The 19,914-nt window shown below is 42.8% G+C and overlaps 1 protein-coding gene across 3 annotated transcripts; it reads right to left on the bottom strand.

Moving 5' to 3' along the window:
• On the bottom strand, positions 1–19,772 carry nubp2 (nucleotide binding protein 2 (MinD homolog, E. coli)). Of its 3 annotated transcripts, XM_041207125.1 has the most exons (8): positions 19,684–19,709; positions 18,607–18,726; positions 16,175–16,287; positions 14,077–14,275; positions 12,353–12,507; positions 2,650–2,760; positions 2,053–2,122; positions 1–858 (listed from the first exon to the last, which is right to left on the bottom strand). In XM_041207125.1, exons 4-8 carry the CDS (start codon positions 14,228–14,230, stop codon positions 704–706), a joined length of 645 nt encoding a protein of 214 aa, XP_041063059.1. In that variant the 5' UTR covers positions 14,231–14,275; positions 16,175–16,287; positions 18,607–18,726; positions 19,684–19,709; the 3' UTR covers positions 1–703. The 3 variants fall into 3 exon arrangements, with proteins under 3 accessions (XP_041063059.1, XP_041063058.1, XP_041063060.1); XM_041207124.1 differs by lacking the exon at positions 18,607–18,726 and having other exon boundaries at positions 19,684–19,772; XM_041207126.1 differs by lacking the exons at positions 18,607–18,726; positions 19,684–19,709 and adding an exon at positions 18,975–19,636.
• Positions 19,773–19,914: the final 142 nt, after the last annotated feature.

The raw sequence follows: 19,914 nt of genomic DNA, 5'->3' as shown, positions 1-19,914 counted from the left end.
TTTCTGAAGCAAATCACTTTGGCTTTAATTATTGCAATGGATATTGAAGTTTATATAACATGATAATCCTTAACAAAAGTGAATACCCCAGATTCAGGTGGCATTCTTAATAAGCAGAGGTATATACACAACCACACAATGAACTATTTTTACATAGTTTCCAGTGAGAGCTTGGTTTCAGCAATTATTGCAATATTAAATGTAATCTCATACCTAGGACTGATATCTAACCAGGAGGCTGTGCTTTCAATTCCTAAAATGTAGTCATTATGCTCCATAAAGGATCTGCTTAGTTAGGCTGCTTGATGGAGCACTGTTCTGCAAAGTATTCCACCTCAAGGACTTATAACTATTAAGAGCAGGGTGACCTCCTAAATCAGCTGCTCTTCATGCAGCATTGTTGAGATTGGTTCACCAAAATTGACACCTAGAATAGAATGTCTAATACTGCAAATTTTCTACATTTTAAGCACATGTTGTCGGTGTTCTAGCACATTCACAAAAATAACTGGGTACAAATAGTTTATTTTTAATTGCACATTTCTGTAGGTATAGCAAAAGGCATTATTGGTCCAGTTTTCAAGTGTGTCCATTTCTGGAAGAAACATTGATTATTGTATTCTTGCATTCCAAGAGGGGTTTCTTATGCTTCTATTCTGCAATCCCCCACCCCAGCAGTTCAATGAGTACACAAGGAATGATCTCATGTTTGAAGTGCAGAGGATTCACTGTCATTACTTAAAATCTTCTCCACTATGTTATTAATGGCATCAAAAGTTGCACTCTTTGGAAAGGCTTGGATGAAATTTCGGCCTTCTTCCAGGCTATGAGACAGCTGAGGATCTAGAGGAACATGCCCTGGGGAAGAGAAAATATAAACAATGATACCTCAAGAACTAAAAGGAAAACTACCACTGACAAATCAATTCAGTCTATGGCTCTGTGAAGCCTTAACTAAAGCAAGCCACTACAAACAGCTGCGTAAAATGAGGGGGCAAAAATCCTACAGCCCTGAAATTACTGTGTGAAATAATAGATCTGAACTTGTGTTTGCCTGATATTCCCTTCCCCAATGAAAGAGAAAATAATTCAGACACATTTGCACCTTATACTTATCACAATTTCAAGGCCAAAGTAAAAGCTACAGCACATTACAGTATAACACTCAATTTGAATTAGTTTTGAAAAGAAACCAAATTTAAATAAATATCCAAACATTATAATAGAGCTCCACACAGTCCAGCTTTTCTTTTCACCTTAACTGAATATTACCACTCCAAAAGGTGAGAATGTCAAAATGAAAACAATTATAGAGGCATAAAAAAAATGTACTTCTTTGATATTGCTAAGGAGGAATGCTTCTGTTGCTCACAATAAAAATTCTCCCTCTTCATGCAGCTACGTACTATTTTCTCACATTACAATTTTGCTTACACGCCTGCTTCTGTTAAATGCTCTACATACAAGGCTGAACAAGTGGGCAACGGATAGCACATTTAGGACAAATATCAAATGGTCTGCCCACCAAAAAACATGATTAACACTCAAAGGACTTCCAGTAGTACAGTAATGCTTGGAGTTGGAAAATCTTGGCATCAGTTAAGATTTGACTGAATGCTGTAATTTAGAGGGTCAGGGGAAATTGTAACTTTTTACTTAGATGGGTCTAGTGGACTCCCTGATCCGTGACCTTGTTCTGAATGACTCAAATTTCACGTACACGTTCACCAAAAAACAACTGTCAGCATGCTGCATGTCCTACAGACACGCCGGGTAAAAGGAGTCCTGGAGAAGCATTAGGAGTCTTAGAACAGGTACAGCACTACATACTCAAACTGAAATATTGCCTCAAATTATAAGCTTGCTTTGCTCAACGCCATTCCTCGAAACGAATACAAATCATACCATGTACTGATCATTAAAAATATATTTTTGCAGGTTATTTTTGTAAATAAATCCTTTTATTATATAAATGTCACCAAGATGGTTGACCAAGATCAAATTCCAACACAAGTGATTTACAACCTCAAAAGTTCATTTTAGGATGCTTACCTAAAAATGGAACTCCAGACTGCTCAGCAAGTGCTTCTCCCCCTCCTCTGGAAAATACATTAGTGCATTCCTGAAAAGCAATGATTTAGTGAAGTTAAAACCAGAATCAGCACCATTGTATTCTTTTACAATTCATTAGTCTTGAAACTTTGATAAGTTTAGTCAAACATACTTAGCGTTATTCAAGCAGAAATGTGCTCTTTGTAACAGCACATCAATTATCATTTCATCTTCTTGTTCTTCAAGTGGAAATCCAACACAGGTGGATTGTTTTTGGTTTTACAGCACTTGTGATATTCTTGTTTAAAAGGGGAACACAAACCGCAGACTAACACTTAAATATATTGAAAGATCAGAGTTTTTCCTCAACTTTTAAATGTTAGGAAGGTTGTGAAGCTAGAAGCATATTTCACCACCAGCAAAGATGAACGGGGTGAAATACTTCAATCTTATGTTTATGTTGTAAGAAATATCTATTAATGTTGACAATATCAGCAACTAGCCCAGGTTTTCAAATTCCATGCAAGTTTCTTCACTTGTTCATAATGGTCTAATAAATTCACAATTAACATGATTGAAAAAGTTTTTAATACTCACTGAACAGTTAGGGCAAACAAAGCCACTCATGTTTTCAATTATTCCCACCACTGGTAACCCAGTTTTCTTGCAGAATGTCAATTCTCTTCTTACGTCTCCTATAGACACTGCCTGTTAATAAAACCAAAATATTTTGGAACTGTATTCATTCAAAGGGCTGAAAATGGTGATACTATTGTTTCAAAATAAAACCTCTCAACGCTCATGATCAAGGATCATATCTGAATGATAATCAAAGGGGCAAGGTAGTGTAGACTGATCACTGCTCACAGTCCAGGAGCTTTCAGGAGAGATGGGAAGAATGCTTTTATCAAGCGCAAAAGCAGAGATTAAAAAACAAATAATGCTTGAGTTATTAGAAGTCTAGAGACTGTTGGAGGATAGAAAGGCTGAGAGAAGTCAGCAGTTTGATATAGTTGAGACTCAGCAAACGAATGAATTACATTATGAATCTGCAGCATGATTTGAATTGAGTGAGGATGTGGGTAGAGGAGTCTGAAAAATGGCATATTTAAAGCGGAGAGCAACTTGCAGTGGAGCACTGACGAGGCCCAATTCAGTAAAATAGTGAAGAAACAAGGAAGTTTGCATCAAAGAAACAAATGATGAACCACCGAACCAGAAGGTATATTTATTTATATCAAGAGGTATTTAGCATGTTTAATACTGGATTCTAGGCTCTGCTCCAATACGTTCCTTAAAGGTCTGTTTGCAGCATGATCTGCCACCCTGGAAAACCTGCCAGTTCTTCACAAAAGGGTGCGTCTACTTCTGCTTTCAATCTGTTGAGATCATCCATGCTGAAGACCTTGCTAGGTACTGACAGCAGTGTTATTGCCCCTCCAGTTGTTGCAGTCTCTGAGTTTCCCTTTCTAAGGCGACTTGGCGATTACTTCTCCTCTCAGTTGTCCGGGAGGTCCTTCACAATCCAGACCTTGTCGAACAGGTACATGAGCTCTGTTGTGACTGTGTTCTTGCCTTCTTTCAATAGCTCTGCTAGAAATCTCATAGATCCCAAGTGCCTTGTTGGTCTTTGGGCCTCTGATCTGGCAATTTCTCCCAGGTTGACATTCAGCTGTTGAAGTGCACTGTTGTTGTCAAACTCAAATGTGGAGCTGGGGCTGGGCTGGTTGAGGATCTCCTGAAAGTGTTACACCCACCTTACCTCCTGCTCCTCGGCTTTTAATGGCATCCTTGCCCTTGACTGGCACAGTGGTGTTGCTTCGTGCACCAGTTCCTGTACAGTCCTTTTAACTCCATCCAACCTGGTTTGTCTTTCCTGCAAATCATCTGCACAGTTTCATTCAATCTTCTGTATTTACCATCTTCCTTGTCTTTGCTCAATGTTCTTTTTCTGGTCCATATTGCTCTTCGCCAGCTTTCTTTCACCAATCAGCATTTTTGCATTGGGTCAGTGATCCATTGTTCTTTGTTGGTTCCTCTCCTCTGCCCAATAGCAACTTCGGAAATCTCCTTAATCCCTCTTTTGAAGATTTCCCACTGTTCATCAACACTGGCTGACTTCAGTATTACTTCGAATCTGTTGGAAGGAGCAAGTCCGACGTGTCCTTATCCTTCAGTTTCTCTGTTGCAAATGGCCATTGTCACTTCACAGGTGTTGTCTTCTTCAGCTTCAGGTGGATCTTCCCTAACACAAGATGGTGGCCCGATCCTACATCGGCACCTCAACATGTCTGGACATCTTGCAGGGGTGGCCTCCTTCTGCTACTGATGCATACTTGGTCAATCTCGTTCAGGATGTTACCATCTGGAGACATCCATGTCTTTGTGAATGTCCTGTGTTTAAAGAAGGAATGCTGAGAAGTCACTTGTTATTAACATCATCAATTTCAAGATGACTTTCAATAGCATCCATCAGCAGTCACTCTGTTACATCACAATACAGTACGGCATCCTGGAACAGTATATAAACATCTTCAAAACCTTATAATGTGACTCCAGCTGCTGCGTCAAGACGAGCACAGGGATCACGGGCTCCTTCAATATCATCGCGAGAGTACATACAGCAAAGCTGCATACTTACCCCATTCTTTTTCTTCTTGTTATTTATTTCATCATAAGGATGGTGATGGTGGGATTCAACATCCTGTGGTAACATCACCAGCTAACAGACCTGCAGATTTTGCAGAAGACATCGCCTTTCTGGCCAGAGAATTGCACTTGCTCAAAGATATGACCATCAGTCTTTGAGAGTAACTATGTCAAGGTTGGTCTATGCATCAGCTGCGAGAAGACTAAGTCAATAATGACTGGGCGATAATACTGCCCTCCCATCACCATCAAGCAATAGAACATCGAAGACATCAACCACTTCCCCTTACTTGGGGAGCAACATCTCCAGGGTAGGTGAGGTAGAGATCGACATTCACACAAGAATTGGCAAAGCAGCAGTCTTCTAGCTGCTCCACAGGGTCTTTTTTTTAATTCTTTGGGATGAGAACATTCTTGGCAAGGCAAATGCCCTCGAGCTGAGTGGCTTGCTAGGTCCTTTGAGGGCAGTGAAGAATCAACCACATTGCTGTGGGGCTGGTGTCACGTGTAGGCCAGACCAGGTAAGGATGGCAGGTTTCTTTCCCTAAAGTACATTAGTGAACCGGGGGTTTTTACAACAATCGATGATAGTTTCATTACATCATTACTGAGACTAGCTTTCAATCCCAGATTTAATTCATTGAATATGTATTCCAACATTAGCCATGATGGAATTTGAACCCATGCCCCCAGAATAATTTTCCTTCTGGGTGGTAGTGGTCATGGGTTTGGAAGATGCTGTCTAAGGAGCCTTGGTGAATTCCTGCAGTGTATCTTGTAGATGGTGTACACTGCTACTACTGTGTGTCAGTGATGGAGGGGGTAAATGTTTGTGGATGGGGTGCCAATCAAGCAGGCTGCTTATTTCTGGATGGTTCAAGCTTTGAGTGTTGTGGGAGGTGCAATCATCCAGGCAAGTGGAGAGTCTTCTAACACACTCCTGACTTGTGCCTTGTAGATTGTGGACAGGCTTTGGGGAGTCAGGTGAGTTACTCGTCACAGGATTCCTAGCCTCTGACATGCTCTTGTAGCCACAGTATTTATATGGCGAGTCCAGTTCAGTTTTTTGTCAATGGTTATCCCCAGGATGTTGATAGTGGGGGATTCAGTGATGGTAATGCCACTGAACGTCAAGCGGCGATGGTTAGATTCTCTCTTGTTGAAGATGGTCATTGTCTGGTACTTGTGTGGTGTAAATGTTACTTGCCAATTGTCAGCCCAAGCCTGGATATTGTCCAGGTCTTGCTGCATTTGAACATGGACTATTTCAGTATCTGAGGAGTTGTGAATGGTGCTGAACATTCATCAGCGAAAAATCTCATTTCTCACCATATGATGGAAGGTAATTGATAAAGCAGCTGAAGGTTGTTGGGCCGAGGACACTACTCTGAAGAACTCCTGCATGAATGTCCTGGAGCTGAGATGAGTGACCTCGAACAACTACAACCATCTTCCTTTGTGCTAGGTATGACTCCAGCCAGCGGAGAGTTTTCTCCCTGATTCCCATTGACTCCAGTTTTGCTAGGGCTCCTTGATGCCACACTCAGTCAAATGTAGCCTTGATGTCAAAGGCAGTCTGTATCACCTCAGGAGTTCAGCTCTTTTGCCCAGGTTTGAGCCGAGCTGTAATGAGGTAAGGAGCTAAGTGGCCCTGGCAGAACCCAAATTGGGCATCCGTGAGCAGATTATTACTAAGCAAGTGCCGCTTGATAGCACTGTTGATGACCCCCTTCCATTAATTTACTGATGATCAAGAGTAGACTGATGGGGCGGTAAATGGCCGGGTTGGATTTGTCCTGCTTTGTGTGTACAGGACATACCTGGGCAATTTTCCACATAGCCAGGAAGAAGCCAGCATTGTAGCTGTACTGAAACAGCTTGGCTAGGGGCACAGCAAGTTCTGGAGCACAAGTCTTCAGTACTATTGCTGGAACATTGTCAAGGCCCATAACCTTTGCACTATTCACTCCACTATTACGTGGAGTGAATTGAATTGGTTGAAAACTGGCATCTGTGATGCTCGGAACCTAGGAGGAGACCAAGTTGGATCATCCACTTGGCACTTCTGGCTGAAGATTGTAGTAAATGCTTCTACCTTATCTTTTGCACTGATGTGCTGGGCTCCCCCATCATTGAGGATGGGGATATTTGTGGACCCTCCTCCTCCAGTGAGTTGTTTAATTGTCCACCACCATTCTTGATTGGATGTGGCAGGACTGCACAGCTTCAATCTGATCTGTTGGTTGTGGAATCACTTAGCTCAGTCTATCACTTGCTGCTTATGCTGTCTGGCACACAAGTAGTCCTGTATTATAGCTTCACCGAGTTAACGCTTCATTTTTAGGTGTGCCTGGTGCTGCTCCTGGCATGCCCTCCTGCACTCTTCATTGAACCAGGGTTGATCTTCTGGCTTGATGGTAATGGTAGAGTGGGAGATAATCTCACTGAGGTTACAGGTTGTGGTTGAGCGCAATTCTGCTGCTGATGGCCCACAGCGCCTCATGGATGCCCAGTCGAGTTGATAGATCTGTTCAAAATCTATCCCATCTAGTACGGTGATAGTGCCACACAACACAATGGAGGGTATCCTCAATGTGAAGATGGGACTTCGACTCCACAGCAACTGCACGGTGGTCACTCCTACCAATACTATAATGGACAGATGCTTCTGCGGCAGACAGGTTGGTAAGGATGAGGTCAAGTATGTTCTTCCCTCTTGTTGGTTCCCTCACCACCTGCAAACTCCAGTCTAGCAGCTATATCCCATAGGACTCGGCCAGTCATGGTGTTACCGAGCCATTCTTGGTAATGGACACTGGAGTCCCCCAGAGTATATTCTGCGCCCTTGCCACCCTCAGTGTTTCCTCCAAGTGGTGCTCAACATGGAGGAGCACTAATTCATCAGCTGAGGGATGGTGGTGCGTGGTAATCAGGAGATTTCCTTGCCCAGGTCTGACCTGATACCATGAGGCTTCATGGGGTCTGGAGTCGATGTTGAGGACTCCCAAGGCAACTCCCACCTGACTATACCACTGTGCTGCCACCTCTGCTGGGCCTGTCCTGCCGGTGGGACAGGGCATACCCAGGGATGGTGATGATGGTGTCTGGGGCATTATCTGTAAGATATGATTCTGTGAGGGTGACTATGGGCAGGCTGCTGCTTGACGATTCTGAGAGACAGCTCTCCCAATTTTGGCACTATGTTAGTCAGATGTTAGTAAGGATCACTTTGCAGGGTCAACAGGACTGAGTTTGCCATGGTCATTTCCGGCATCTATGTCGATGCTAGGTGGCCCGTCTGGTATCGTTCCTTTTTTCAGATTTTGTAGTGGATTGATACAACTGAGTGGCTTGCTAGGCCACTTCAGTGGGTCTGTAGTCACATGTAGGCCAGGTAAGGACAGATTTCCTTCCCTAAAGGGCATTAGTGAACCAAATGGATTTTTACAACAATCGACAATGGTTTCATGGTCATCAGTAGACTTTTAATTCCAGATTTTTATTGAATTCAAATTCCACCATCTGCCATGGCAGGATTCGAACCTGGGTCCCCTGGGTCTCTGGATTAAGTCCAGCGATAATACCACGATGTCACACTCGATCAAATGCTGCCTTGATGTCAAAAGCAGTCACTCTCGCCTCACCTCTGGAGTTCAGCTCTTTTGTCCATTTTTGAACCAAGGCTGTAATGAGGTCAGGAACTGAGTGGCCCTGGCAGCACCCAAACTGACCATCAGTGAGCAGGTTATTGTTAAGTAAGTGCCACTTAATAGCACTGTTGATGAACCCTTCCATCACTTCACTGATGATTGAGAGCAGACTGATGGGGTGGTAATTGGCCGGGTTAGATTAGCCCTGCTGTGTGTGTACACAGCATACCTGGGCAATTTTCCACATTGCTGGTTAGATGCCAGTGTTGTAGCTGTATTCGAACAGCTTGGCTCTGGGTGCAGCAAGTTCTGGAGCACAAGTCTTCAGTGCTATTACTGGAATATTGTCAGAGCCCATAGCCTTTTGTAGTATCCAGTGCCTTCAGCTGTTTCTTGATATCACGTAGAGTGAATCAAATTGACTGAAGACTGGCAGCTGTGATGCTGGGGATCCCTGAAGGAGACTGAGATAGATCATCCACTTCAGCACTTCAGGCTGATTCTTGTTACAAATGCTTCTGCCTCATATTCTGCACCGATGTGCTGTGCTCCTCCATCATTAAGGATGGGGATATTTGTGCAGCCTTCTCCGCCAGTGAGTTGGTTAATTGTCCAACACGATTCATGACTGGATGCGGCTGGGACGCAGAGCTTAGATCTGATCCATCGGTTGTAGGATCGCTTAGCTCTGTCTATTACTTGCTGCTTATGCTATTTGGTACGCAAGTAGTGCTGCGTTGTAGCTTCACCAGGTTGATACCTCATTTTTAGGTATGCCTGGTGCTGCTCCTGGCATGCCTTCCTGCACTCTTCATTGAACCAGGGTTGATTCCCTCGCTTGATGGTCATGGTAGAGTGGGGGATATGCCAGGCCATGATGTCACAGATTGTGTTTGAGTATAACTTTGTTGCTGCTGGATGGCCCACAGCAGCCTCATAGTTGCCCAGTCTCAAGTTACGTGATCTGTTCGAAATCTTTCCAACTTAGCGTGGTGGCAGTTCCACACAGGATGCTGGAGGGTATCCTTAGCGTGAAGATGGGGCTTCATCTCCACAAGGACTGTAGTGAGTGACTGTGGTCACTCCTACCGACACTTTCAGGGGCACATGCATCTGCAGCAGGCAGGTTGGTGAAAATACGGTCAAGAATGTTTTCCCTTGTTAATTCCCTCACTACCTGCTGCAGGCCCAGTCGAGCAGTTATGTTCTTTAGGACTCGGGCAGTTCGGTCTGTAGTTGTGCTACCGAGCCACTCTTCATGGTGGGCATTGAAGACCCCAGCCCAGAGTGCATTCTGCACCCTTTCCACCATCAGCACTTCCTCCATGTGGTACTCAACATGGAGAAGTACTGATTCATTAGCTTGGTGGTGGTGGTGGTGGTGGTGGGTGGGTGGGTGGGTGGGTGGGTGGGTGGGTGGGTGGGTGGGTGGGTCGGTGGGGGGGGAGAGGATACATGGTAATCAGCAGGCGGTTTGACCTGGTGCCATGAGATCTGGTAGGTCCAGAGTCAATGTTGAGAACTCCCAGGGCAGCTCCCTCCCAACTGTATACATCTTTCACCAGTGCTGCCTACGTAAGATCCTGGGCATCATATGAAGAGACAGCATCACCAACGAAGAAGATTTACAGATGGCTTGTCAAAGGTGCCCACAGGGCATTGCAACAGAGGGGCGACTGAGGTTTGCAGAACACTTATTTTGCCTCCCTGACGTACAGAGTGGCAGTAGAGTGGTCGCCACCAGCTGGAAAAAGGTGAGGGGCCAACCAAAGAAGAGCTGGTGAAGTACATTTAAGGAGGACCTTCAAGGGCGGGACACCGCCTGGACAGGAGTGAAAAAGATTGCAATGAAATGTGGCCGGTGGCAGAGTCTTGCTGCCCCTAGTTCCTCCAGTCCCGCGTGGGACAGTCTAAATGAGTAAGTAGTACTGGATTGACTGAAGTTGTGAGTGGAAATAAAGTTGACTTGGGGTGCCTAAACCCGATCTCAATCCCAAGCGCAGGATTTTTGAGATGCAGGTCAATAGCCATTGTTAAATGGTGCTGCAGTACAAGGGTATCAGGGAGCCAAGCTACTTTCAACACCAGGTAGAATAGTATCACTTACGATAGAAGAGTGAAAAAACAGCAGTTAGAGTGAGGAAAATCGACAAAGAAATTCTTAAATACCACTCCAGTTAGTTAAATTATGATGCCAGACAAAAATGGAATCGGTTTACAAAATGAAAGATGCCAATGATGCGATGTTAAATTTTACATGAATTGCTGGGCCATTTCAGGATTAACAAGATCAACTCAGTTGTCTTTGCAATGTCCATTGCTGACACTAGAGGGCAGTCTCAACAAAAGCTGGAACCGAGAAAAAAACCAGAAAATGCTGCAAATACTCAGCCGGTCTGGCAGGCTCTGTAGAAGGAGCAAGAGTTAACCATTTTGAGTCAAATATGACTCTTCTTCAGACTTCTGTTTTTATTTCAGATTTCCAGCACCACGATATTTTGTTTTTATTCCAAAATGGGGACTATTCAACATCGCTCATGAGCACTCTTGCAGCATCATATTAAACAAAAATGCCTATCTAAATCAAATCCAAATCTCATTTTTTATTAAGAAGCTCCTTTTACTTCACGTCACTCCATTTCATGCATTTGAGATTGCGCTGCATGAAATGGAACAAAGCAAGACTTTACGGAAAAAGCTGAGGAACAGGGATATTTCGGAACTGGAAAAATAAATAATAAATTTAAGCCGGGGGGGGGGGAGGTGCTGCTGCTTCATTAGCAAATATTTTTCACCTCCAAATCAGCCTCAGCTCTGTATAATATTGTACATTATACAAGTTCCCTTATTTTTTCAAAAAATAAATTGGGCCCAAAAGACCCGCAATTATTTTCGTGCGACCGAGATCCTATCAGGACAGGCAGAGGTGGCCGTATGGCAGAGCAGAAATTCGCAGGTTCCCTGTCCCTCATCCAGTCAGAAATTCCGGCCCATTCGGGGGCAGCTGCACGACATACCTACCCACAAATAGACGAGCACAGGCAAGAATGAAGTAATTTGACGAGACGCCCATATTACTGCCCCCGGTAACACTGCCTGGCATCAGCGCCATTTGATTTTTAAAAGACGGCAGAATCTTTACCACAAGCAACTGCAGAGGATGGAAACAGCCTCTCGGGAAACAAAAGTGCCAAGTGTTCTCCTGGTTTTTTTTGGCACCATGCCACCAGCTAAATCCAACCACGATTCCTCCTCTCCCCACCTGAGACAGGTGCCCCAGCTGCACTTAAAGCGACAGGTGCCCATCCTTCCCAAACAAATAAATCAACTTCAGAATTTGGGATGAATCGAGCATACAATTAGTGGACATCAGGAGGTTCTGCCATGCCTCATCTCTGACAGCAAAATTGCCTCCTGTGAAACCTCATGCCCAAATTAACAGAAGGCATCTAACGTTGGTGTCACAACCAAATCCTGGAAACTAAGTTGAGCCATGGACAACAAATATAATTTAATTGGAACGAAAACGTATTTACGTTTTAAGGGAAAAATTCTCGAGCGCTGCTCCATTGCTGCACTTTGTTCCGGCTGAAATGGTCAACAGGGAGGTACAGGCCATAGCTGCGTAATTTATTCAGAATTACACGCCAACCTTCTGAATAAACATTTGGCATTTGAAAGCTCAAGCTGAAACCAGAACAGAAAGTATGGAACCCAACTAACATAGCTTCATGACAAATATCAAAAGTCTGTCATCGAGGATTCTAGCTCAAACACGTTTTTATAAATTTTCGACAATTTTGATGTGCTTGCTTGGGATATAAGCTGTACATTTTGCCAGGATGGAATTCAGAGCTCCATGATTTAAACATCCAAGTAACTAATAACAAAAGCAATTAATGTACACAACATTCAACTACCTGGACCAGCATTTATTGGCCTGATGCAGGCAAATCAAGCAAAAAAAAACTCAAGAAGCTGAAATTCCTCAATGAGCTCACCTGAGGTGTTGTAACCAACAGAGCTCCATCAGGTTCATATCGACGAAGGCCCTCCACCACCGAGATGTGTTCATCCGAGGTCCCAGGTGGAGTGTCTACAATGAGATAGTCGAGCTCTCCCCAGGCCACATCGGAAATGAACTGCTTGATAAGAGCTAAGCGGAGAAGGGAGAAACATTTTTAAAAGTCTAAAGAAAATGTAGTTATTTTATAAATTCAGAGAAGAATTAATGTCTCTCAGTTCGATTTGAGTGTTAAGCTTAAAAAGATAATTTCAGTACTCTACCACCTTCACCATAAGATTGCAAGTCAAAATACCAGGATTACAGGTCACTCAACTGCACCTACTTCAGTTACACAAGGTCTACTTTGTACAACAGTGAAAATACACCCTCATCTTCTCAGCTATTTTTGTAGGGCTGATCTGAAATCTGTACATTAAATTATCTATTTAAAAAAAACAATCCAAGCCAACAAGTTTCCTACTAACTGAAGTTCAAGTGTGTTTTATTTACATTTATATATATATCTCCATCAGTCTCCCACCAACTGCATACAAACATTCAAGAACAAGCGCAGTCTGCAGGTGAAATAGGGTTAGAGGGTTGGGTGGCTTTCTTGCCTCTCCTAGGAGATTGCAATGGCTGCTGGTGGGATCAGATGCTCCAAACATCATGAGTATGGAACAGTCTTGATGGACTACTTGATCCTTTCTTGTCAGTCATTGACAAGGGTGCACAGACATAATTCCTCCCCGTTTTAGTCAAATTGTATATTTAACATTTAAGCGCCATTATCTTTATATTTCCATTTCCACATTTATTATGGAAACAAAATCACAGGAACTGCCCATGTAGCCTTGTGTTAAACTGCAATCACATCCTCATGCCTGTGGAGGAAGTTAGCAGGCAGTACACACAAACATGAAGACCTTGAAATTTCATGGGGGTTCCATGGTAACTCAAGACAATTTAAGTGGTTGCATTCATCCAATGCGCCATTTCACTGGGTGCTATCCCGGTCTCCCACTTGAGTTACATTGGGGAGATGGATATTACGCTTATGGAATTTCACTGCCTGGATCAAATATTCTCCAGTGTTGCTCATAAAAAGTTGGAGGATACGGCATTTCAGCAACAGCAGTAGTGCACCACGTAACACAATGTACCTTTCTGCTGCCTAGTAGCAGTTGTGTTAAACTGGATCTAAGCCTTTAAAGATAAAGTCTAATTTCTGTCTATACAAAACATGAAGTTAATTAGGGGTTGATTGATGTTCAAATTTTGCAGATTGGCAAGCACTTTTGGCTGCACATCAGAAAAAATTTGTCAAGTGACTGCCTTTTTTTTATTTTTATAAAAATTCCTAAGTGCAGTGTTTGAAGTGCAACATTCCTAACACCCATGTTTATGACTAATTATGCTCAAATAGAAATATTAGTCTCAAGTAGAGCTTTCAATTTCAGGGAAGCACCTATACCAAGAACTCAGATCACTTGCATGAATGTTATTTCGTTTTTTCATTTCGTATTTAACACTACATAACAGGGCAAAAGAATCAATTCCTCATCAAAATTAATTGTCTGCTGTAACCTAAGCACTGTTTGAAAGAGTCACCAACACACTGAAGGAATTCTCCAAACAGTAAGGAATTACTTGTAATTAATTGCTGATGAACCACAACACAAGATGCTTTTGCTCCGTGCTAAAGTAATATGGCCTCACCTGTTTTCTTTGGCCCTCTCCATATCACAGCATCATCTGGAGTCTCCAAGAGAAAGCCTATTGACATCAAGCACATTGTTTTATCTTTGTCTACATAAACTGGTACCCAACCAGCATCGCATTGATGTACAGCGCTATTCAGAACATTCAGCATCCGAGGGATGCTGGGGCCACACAAATCAATGTCCAGAATTCCAACCTAAAATAAAACAATTCAGCAATAAATTAAACAAGCAACTGAAAAGGCTTGAAAGCAGAGATTGCATGGAATGATAGCAAAACTAGAAGTTATAATAATGAATAACTGTAATTTCTTATAGGAAGAGGTTAATTTAGTTGGGGGTTGGGGGTGGAGGATGATCAAACGGAGGTTTACAAAATTATGCAAGGATTTCAAAGAGCACAGTGAAAAACTGTTACCAATATAAACCAGACTCAAAATAGCAAAAATAGAGGGAAGCTGGAATATTTCACAGCGTCATGGGAACATGGAATGTTTTACCGCAAATGGCTCGAGACATAAAAACTAAATTGAAAAGTGAATTGGATAAGCATTTGATAAGACCGCAAAAGGATTTGAACATTTGAAGTATTTTCTTTTTAAATGTATCTATTCCACAAGTGTTTTTAAAGCATTCAATATTTTTCTCAGTTACATACCACTTTCAATATTACGCACCACATTCAATATTTTTCTAAGTTATGTACCACTTTCTTTTCCCTCTGATGAGATTTGGAACAAATTTAAGAAAATTTTAGACTGCTTCAGCCAGCAGACTAGAAACAATCTGTGACAGTGATCTGGAAGTTTCTCATGCTGGCAAACTATCCAGTTGCACTGTGAAATTCTGGAACAAAGGATTGCCTTATATGCTGTAATTCTCCACAACGAGTTCCTTGTGACAAATAGATTGACCCTGACGTATTGAGCAGTCGTGCATATGCCCTTACTGATTGTTCAGAAGCGGCACCAACAAAGTTTTGGGAAGTCGTCGCTTGGCCTATTGGTGGGAACACCGTATGGACCAGCGGAACAAAGTTCAGGAGAAAATGCTTTCACAAATTAAGCCAAGGGGGTAATGTATGCATAAATTGTAAATGAATTGCAAGTTGGGGTAGAGTTTCAGCTAGGTTACACTGGGTCATCCGAAAATTGGCCAAAACGTAAAGACAAGATACAGGGTTTTCAGGCACAAATTGAGGTTGAGGTCTTTTGAGCTGGTTTAAAAATGGACGCTGGGCCTGCCCACAAAACAGGCACCCAACCGGGGTGGGGGTTGGGGGAGGGGGGGGAAGAAAATCAAATAGATGTTTTCAAAATTATGCAAGGTTGAGCTAATCACCATCCTTTGAGGATGCTCTTAAAATTGATTTGCTTTTCCTTTTAGGCACAAGGACAATGATAGGCACCTTTTAAAAGCTTTTTAAAATATTAAAACTGATTGCTATACACCAACGAAACTAGTATATGGCCTTTTATTTTTAAAAGTTGTCTCCAATTATTTAAGATCAGGTGGTGGACGAGACACTTATTAAGCATGCTTACTTTATGTGATGAAACATATTTTCAGCTGTATTAATAAAACTGCTCCAGGTTGTTACTCTTAAATATATCAAGCATTATTTTTCAACGTAAGAAAACAAAAATAATGTAATTATGCTCTAAAACACTGCCCATTTTATGTTCAGTGATTTGCAAATAAGCAGAGATTTCAGCAAAAAAAAATTCAATTTAGGAAACCAGTGCGATTCTGAGCGCATTTTGCACCCAAAGCAGAAAGGTCAGGAAAAGTAAATTTGAGTTCTTGCTCTGGTGCAGAGTCAGCAGCTGCATGGGCAAAAAGGGCAGAAATAGATTCATGTCATCAAACTTTTAGATTTGTGCTTGTTTCTTTTGTCACCATCAGCATGTTTTTGCATAGTTTTTTTTCTTTTCTGCTGCCATGTTGTGTCTTAATGGACTCATCAATGAGGTAGCATCTTGTGACAGAAAAGGAACTAATTTTTTAAAGCAATATCCTTTTACACAAAGTTTCAATTGTTTTTGTTGAGCATCAGTGGCATATTCACCACCTTTTCTACATTTATTTCATCTTACCCTTTTCCCTGCATTTCTCAGTGCAAGCGCTAACTCTGTTGTTATGGTACTTTTCCCAACTCCTCCTTTGCCAGAAAGAACCAGCAGGATATGGTCAACAGCAGCTAGGTTATCTTGGTTTAAAAAAGGTACATTATTAAAATTATGCACAGTTCAGCAACTTAAATAGATCAAGACACAGCCTAACTTACAGGGCAAATAAACGTAGGTTAATTCCAGTGGTTTCAAAACTTTCAGGTCCTTACTTATTTGACAATTGCAATACTACTGGGTTTCTGTTGTCCCCTGAATAAGTGCTACATTCAACCAAGAGATCACCCTCCCCTGGCAGGGAATGTACACTTGTCACTTTACTCCATATGTCCTAAGGATTTCATACAAATATTTGAGCCTAATGTCTTTCTTCACACTGTTTGTTTTTAAATAGCCAAACAGAGGACTTAAAAAGACAAGTGAGGATACTGTTGGTGTAGAAGTAACATCATTCAACAAGTTCATATACAGTATCCTTTCCATCTTATTCAGATGTTTAATTTTTCCACTTTACTCCCTAATCTCCTGAAGATGGTAATCCATACTGTGCATTGGCAAACTCGTTGTTCAAGTGGAAATTCTCATAAGCTACAGGACACATAGCGCTATTTGACTTTTGGTGGTATTATAGCCAAATTTGATAGTCATATTCAGGTGCTTCCACCTGGAGGTCTGATAGCAGAAGCTGGCACCTTGACTGACTTCAGCCCAATGGTCACAGGAACTAACTGCAGCACTCTGCCCTCTATACAGATCAGCACTAAACCTGGAACCTTCCTGCACATTAAACACACAGGTAATTGACCTGAAACATTAACTTTGTTTCTCTCCACAGATGCTGCCTGACCTGCTGAGTGTTTCCAGCATTTTCTGTTCTCATTTCAGGTTTCCAACATCCACAGTATTTTGCTTTTGTAAACATTCAGGGGTGCCCATTTGCTTGAATTTAAACTACTAAAATAGTGTGCATTTAACAGCAGCTGTATTTGGGTTCAGCTGAAAATTTTCAGGTGAAGAACATTTGCAGCATCCGGCATCTATTAGGATCACCTCAATAACATAAAAGATGTTTTTCATACTATGGAATAGGATTTATAGTCTGAGCCAAGTTCAAAGCAAGATGTAGTAAATTGCTGCACATTTAAGCAGCTTTGCCTTCACATGTTTGGTAAATGTTTCGCCATTTCATAACCAGCAATACAGTTAAAACTGCAATGATTATTTTCAATGCAGTGCTTCCACATGGTATCACAGCCAAAATATATTTTGATTATCTCCCTTCCAAATAGGATTAAACACTATTTTCTTTTGACAAAAAATAGCCTTTGAATTGTAAAAAAAAAATTCATTTACAATTCCTTAGTTAATATCACCACCCCTTTGTCCTTTTGTCTATGACATCTTTGGCAATCTCTTCTTTGCCTCCACTTATCACTGGCTCTCTATCCAGCTCTACCTGGCCCACCCCCCTCAACCAGCTTATATTTCGCCTCACTTCTATATTTCCTTAGTTCTGGTGAAGAGTCATACGGACTCAAAACGTTAACTGCATTCCTCTCCACACATGTTGTCAGACCTGCTGAGTTTTTCCAGCTATTTTTGTTTTTGTTTCATTTACAATTATCCTTTCTCACCCCAAAAAAATCCACTCTTCTCCTGAAGGTGGCAATACTTGACTGGGTACATTGCATAGTTGCTTGTCCGGTACTTTGGTTAAATAGTAATTTTTCAACACAGTCCAGTCAGCATCAACAGGCTTTTCAACTCTCTCCTGTCCTGATCCAATAACCACGTAGGCCTAATTTTAGCAAGTGTGACTAGCTAGAAATCAGAGGCAGGAAGCTAGTCAATTTATCCTTTCCTAAATCAGGAGTATCAAAGATAACGGAAGTGCCCACACCTACCTGTACCAGCAGAGGGCAACATGAGTCAGTGCTGGAATCAAGGGCTTTGCTTGACAGAAACAGAGATAGAAACTGGAAATGCTACGACTTATACATGTGTCAGTATCTTTGAAAGGCAAGCTACTTGTCAGATGTATACTCTCCCTCAGACCTTTAAAACTAAATGATAAGCAAGCCCCTTATCAGAGGAGAAAGAGAAGGGAGAGAAAGGGAACAAGTCAACAAATACATTAATCCCAAGAGGAAATTAACAGGTTGAATAACCTGGAAATTTAATAGATTAGCAGGAGATGGTGGCGTAGTATAATGTCAGTGGACTAATAATCCAGAGGTCATGGCTAATGTGCTGGGGACAGAGGTGCAAATCCCACCATGGCAGCTGGTGAAATTTGAATACAAAACTAGTCTCAGTAATAGCGACCATGAAACAATCATTGATTACAGTAAAAACCAATCTGGTTCACTTAATGAATGTCTAAATCTGCTATCCTTTACCTGGTCTGGCCTACATGTGACTCCAGACCCATAGCAACGTGGTTGGCTCCTAACTGCTCTCTGAAGTGGTCGAGCAAGCCAGTTCAAGGGTCATTTGGACTGGGCAACAAATGTTTGGTCCTGTTGCCCATGTCCCATAACAGAATAAGGAACAGATTAGTTAATACAAAACATCTCATCGGTGCCATGAAAAGGCGGAGAACAAAATAATAGCACAAGTAGTGAAAAGCATGGAGAAAGCTACTAAGAGAAACTCAGAAAATCAGGAAAATATGCAGGGTCTGAAAGAAACCAGGAAACGTTGGACCCAGACAAGGGCTACCAGACCCAAAAAGCAGTGGGGGGGGGGGATGGTGGAGGCCAACTACCTGAATGGTGAAACCCCAGCAGAGCCAAGTTCTAATGGAAGACTTTACAATCGAAGCCCCAGTCCACCAAACGGTACCCCTTGCGAAAAAGCCGACGAGATGTTGAAGTCTGAAGTTACTAAAGTTAACGTTCATATCTGAAGGTTTCTGAATACCCAGGAGAGAGAAGACAGTGTTCCTGAAGGTGGCATTGAGTTGGGTTGGAGCAGTGGAAGAGGGATCAGAGTTGGAATGGGGCGGCGGGGGGGAAAGTTATGAGTTGTATTGTACTTGCGGCGTAACTCACGCCCAAAATTGCTCGTATTTGAATTGCGCCTGTCTCTGGCCTCAAAGACCCTGGAAATTCCAGCCCACGGCGCTTTCCCTGGGCTGTTTACATTGATTTATATCCGACGTAACGTTGGGGTGGGGAGGCCAGGGCGTGGCTTTCATTGATTAGAACACCCATAACTCCACATGTAAAACTAGACAGCAATTAGATTAACATTTTTAAAGGAGGACCATTCCGTGAGCTGAGGCCCGCGTTGAGGCATGACTGAACCCCAACCCCTTTAAAAACCCATGGACAGAAGAAGCTCGACAGTCGGATATACGTCTTTCCAGTCTGCGGGGCCAGCGATTTCCAGGCTCTGACCAAGTCACCAGCCCTTCCCCTCCCGTCACTTTCCAACGCAGCCGCTCCTAGCCCCGAGACCTCGAAACCCCTTACCTTCCGCGGCCGCCATGTTGCCGGCGTCCGCGCAACAGCCGCCGGGCGCATGCGCACTGCCGTCACGTGGCCGCTCGGCCGTCACGTACCTACGCGCGCAACGGCACGCACGCTGTCACGTGGACCTCCCACCTCCCACCTCCCCCCCCTCCACCCACCCAGGGGCACGCAACCCTTCCGATCTCCAGGCGCGCTCGCGCTGATCGCCTCAGCTTGAAGGCTGTGGAGAGA

This window comes from Carcharodon carcharias, chromosome 15 (assembly GCF_017639515.1).
Source record: "Carcharodon carcharias isolate sCarCar2 chromosome 15, sCarCar2.pri, whole genome shotgun sequence".
Lineage (NCBI taxonomy): Eukaryota > Metazoa > Chordata > Chondrichthyes > Lamniformes > Lamnidae > Carcharodon > Carcharodon carcharias.
Note: the sequence above shows the minus strand (reverse complement) of the source record. Positions and strands in the feature narration are given on the sequence as shown.

Coding starts and splice junctions, on each gene's coding strand:
- nubp2 (XM_041207124.1), bottom strand. Junction 12,508..14,076: donor GAGAGGGCCAAAGAAAACAG/GTGAGGCCATAT, acceptor TTCTCCGCTTAG/CTCTTATCAAGCAGTTCATT. Junction 2,123..2,649: donor TTGTTTGCCCTAACTGTTCA/GTGAGTATTAAA, acceptor ATTGCTTTTCAG/GAATGCACTAATGTATTTTC.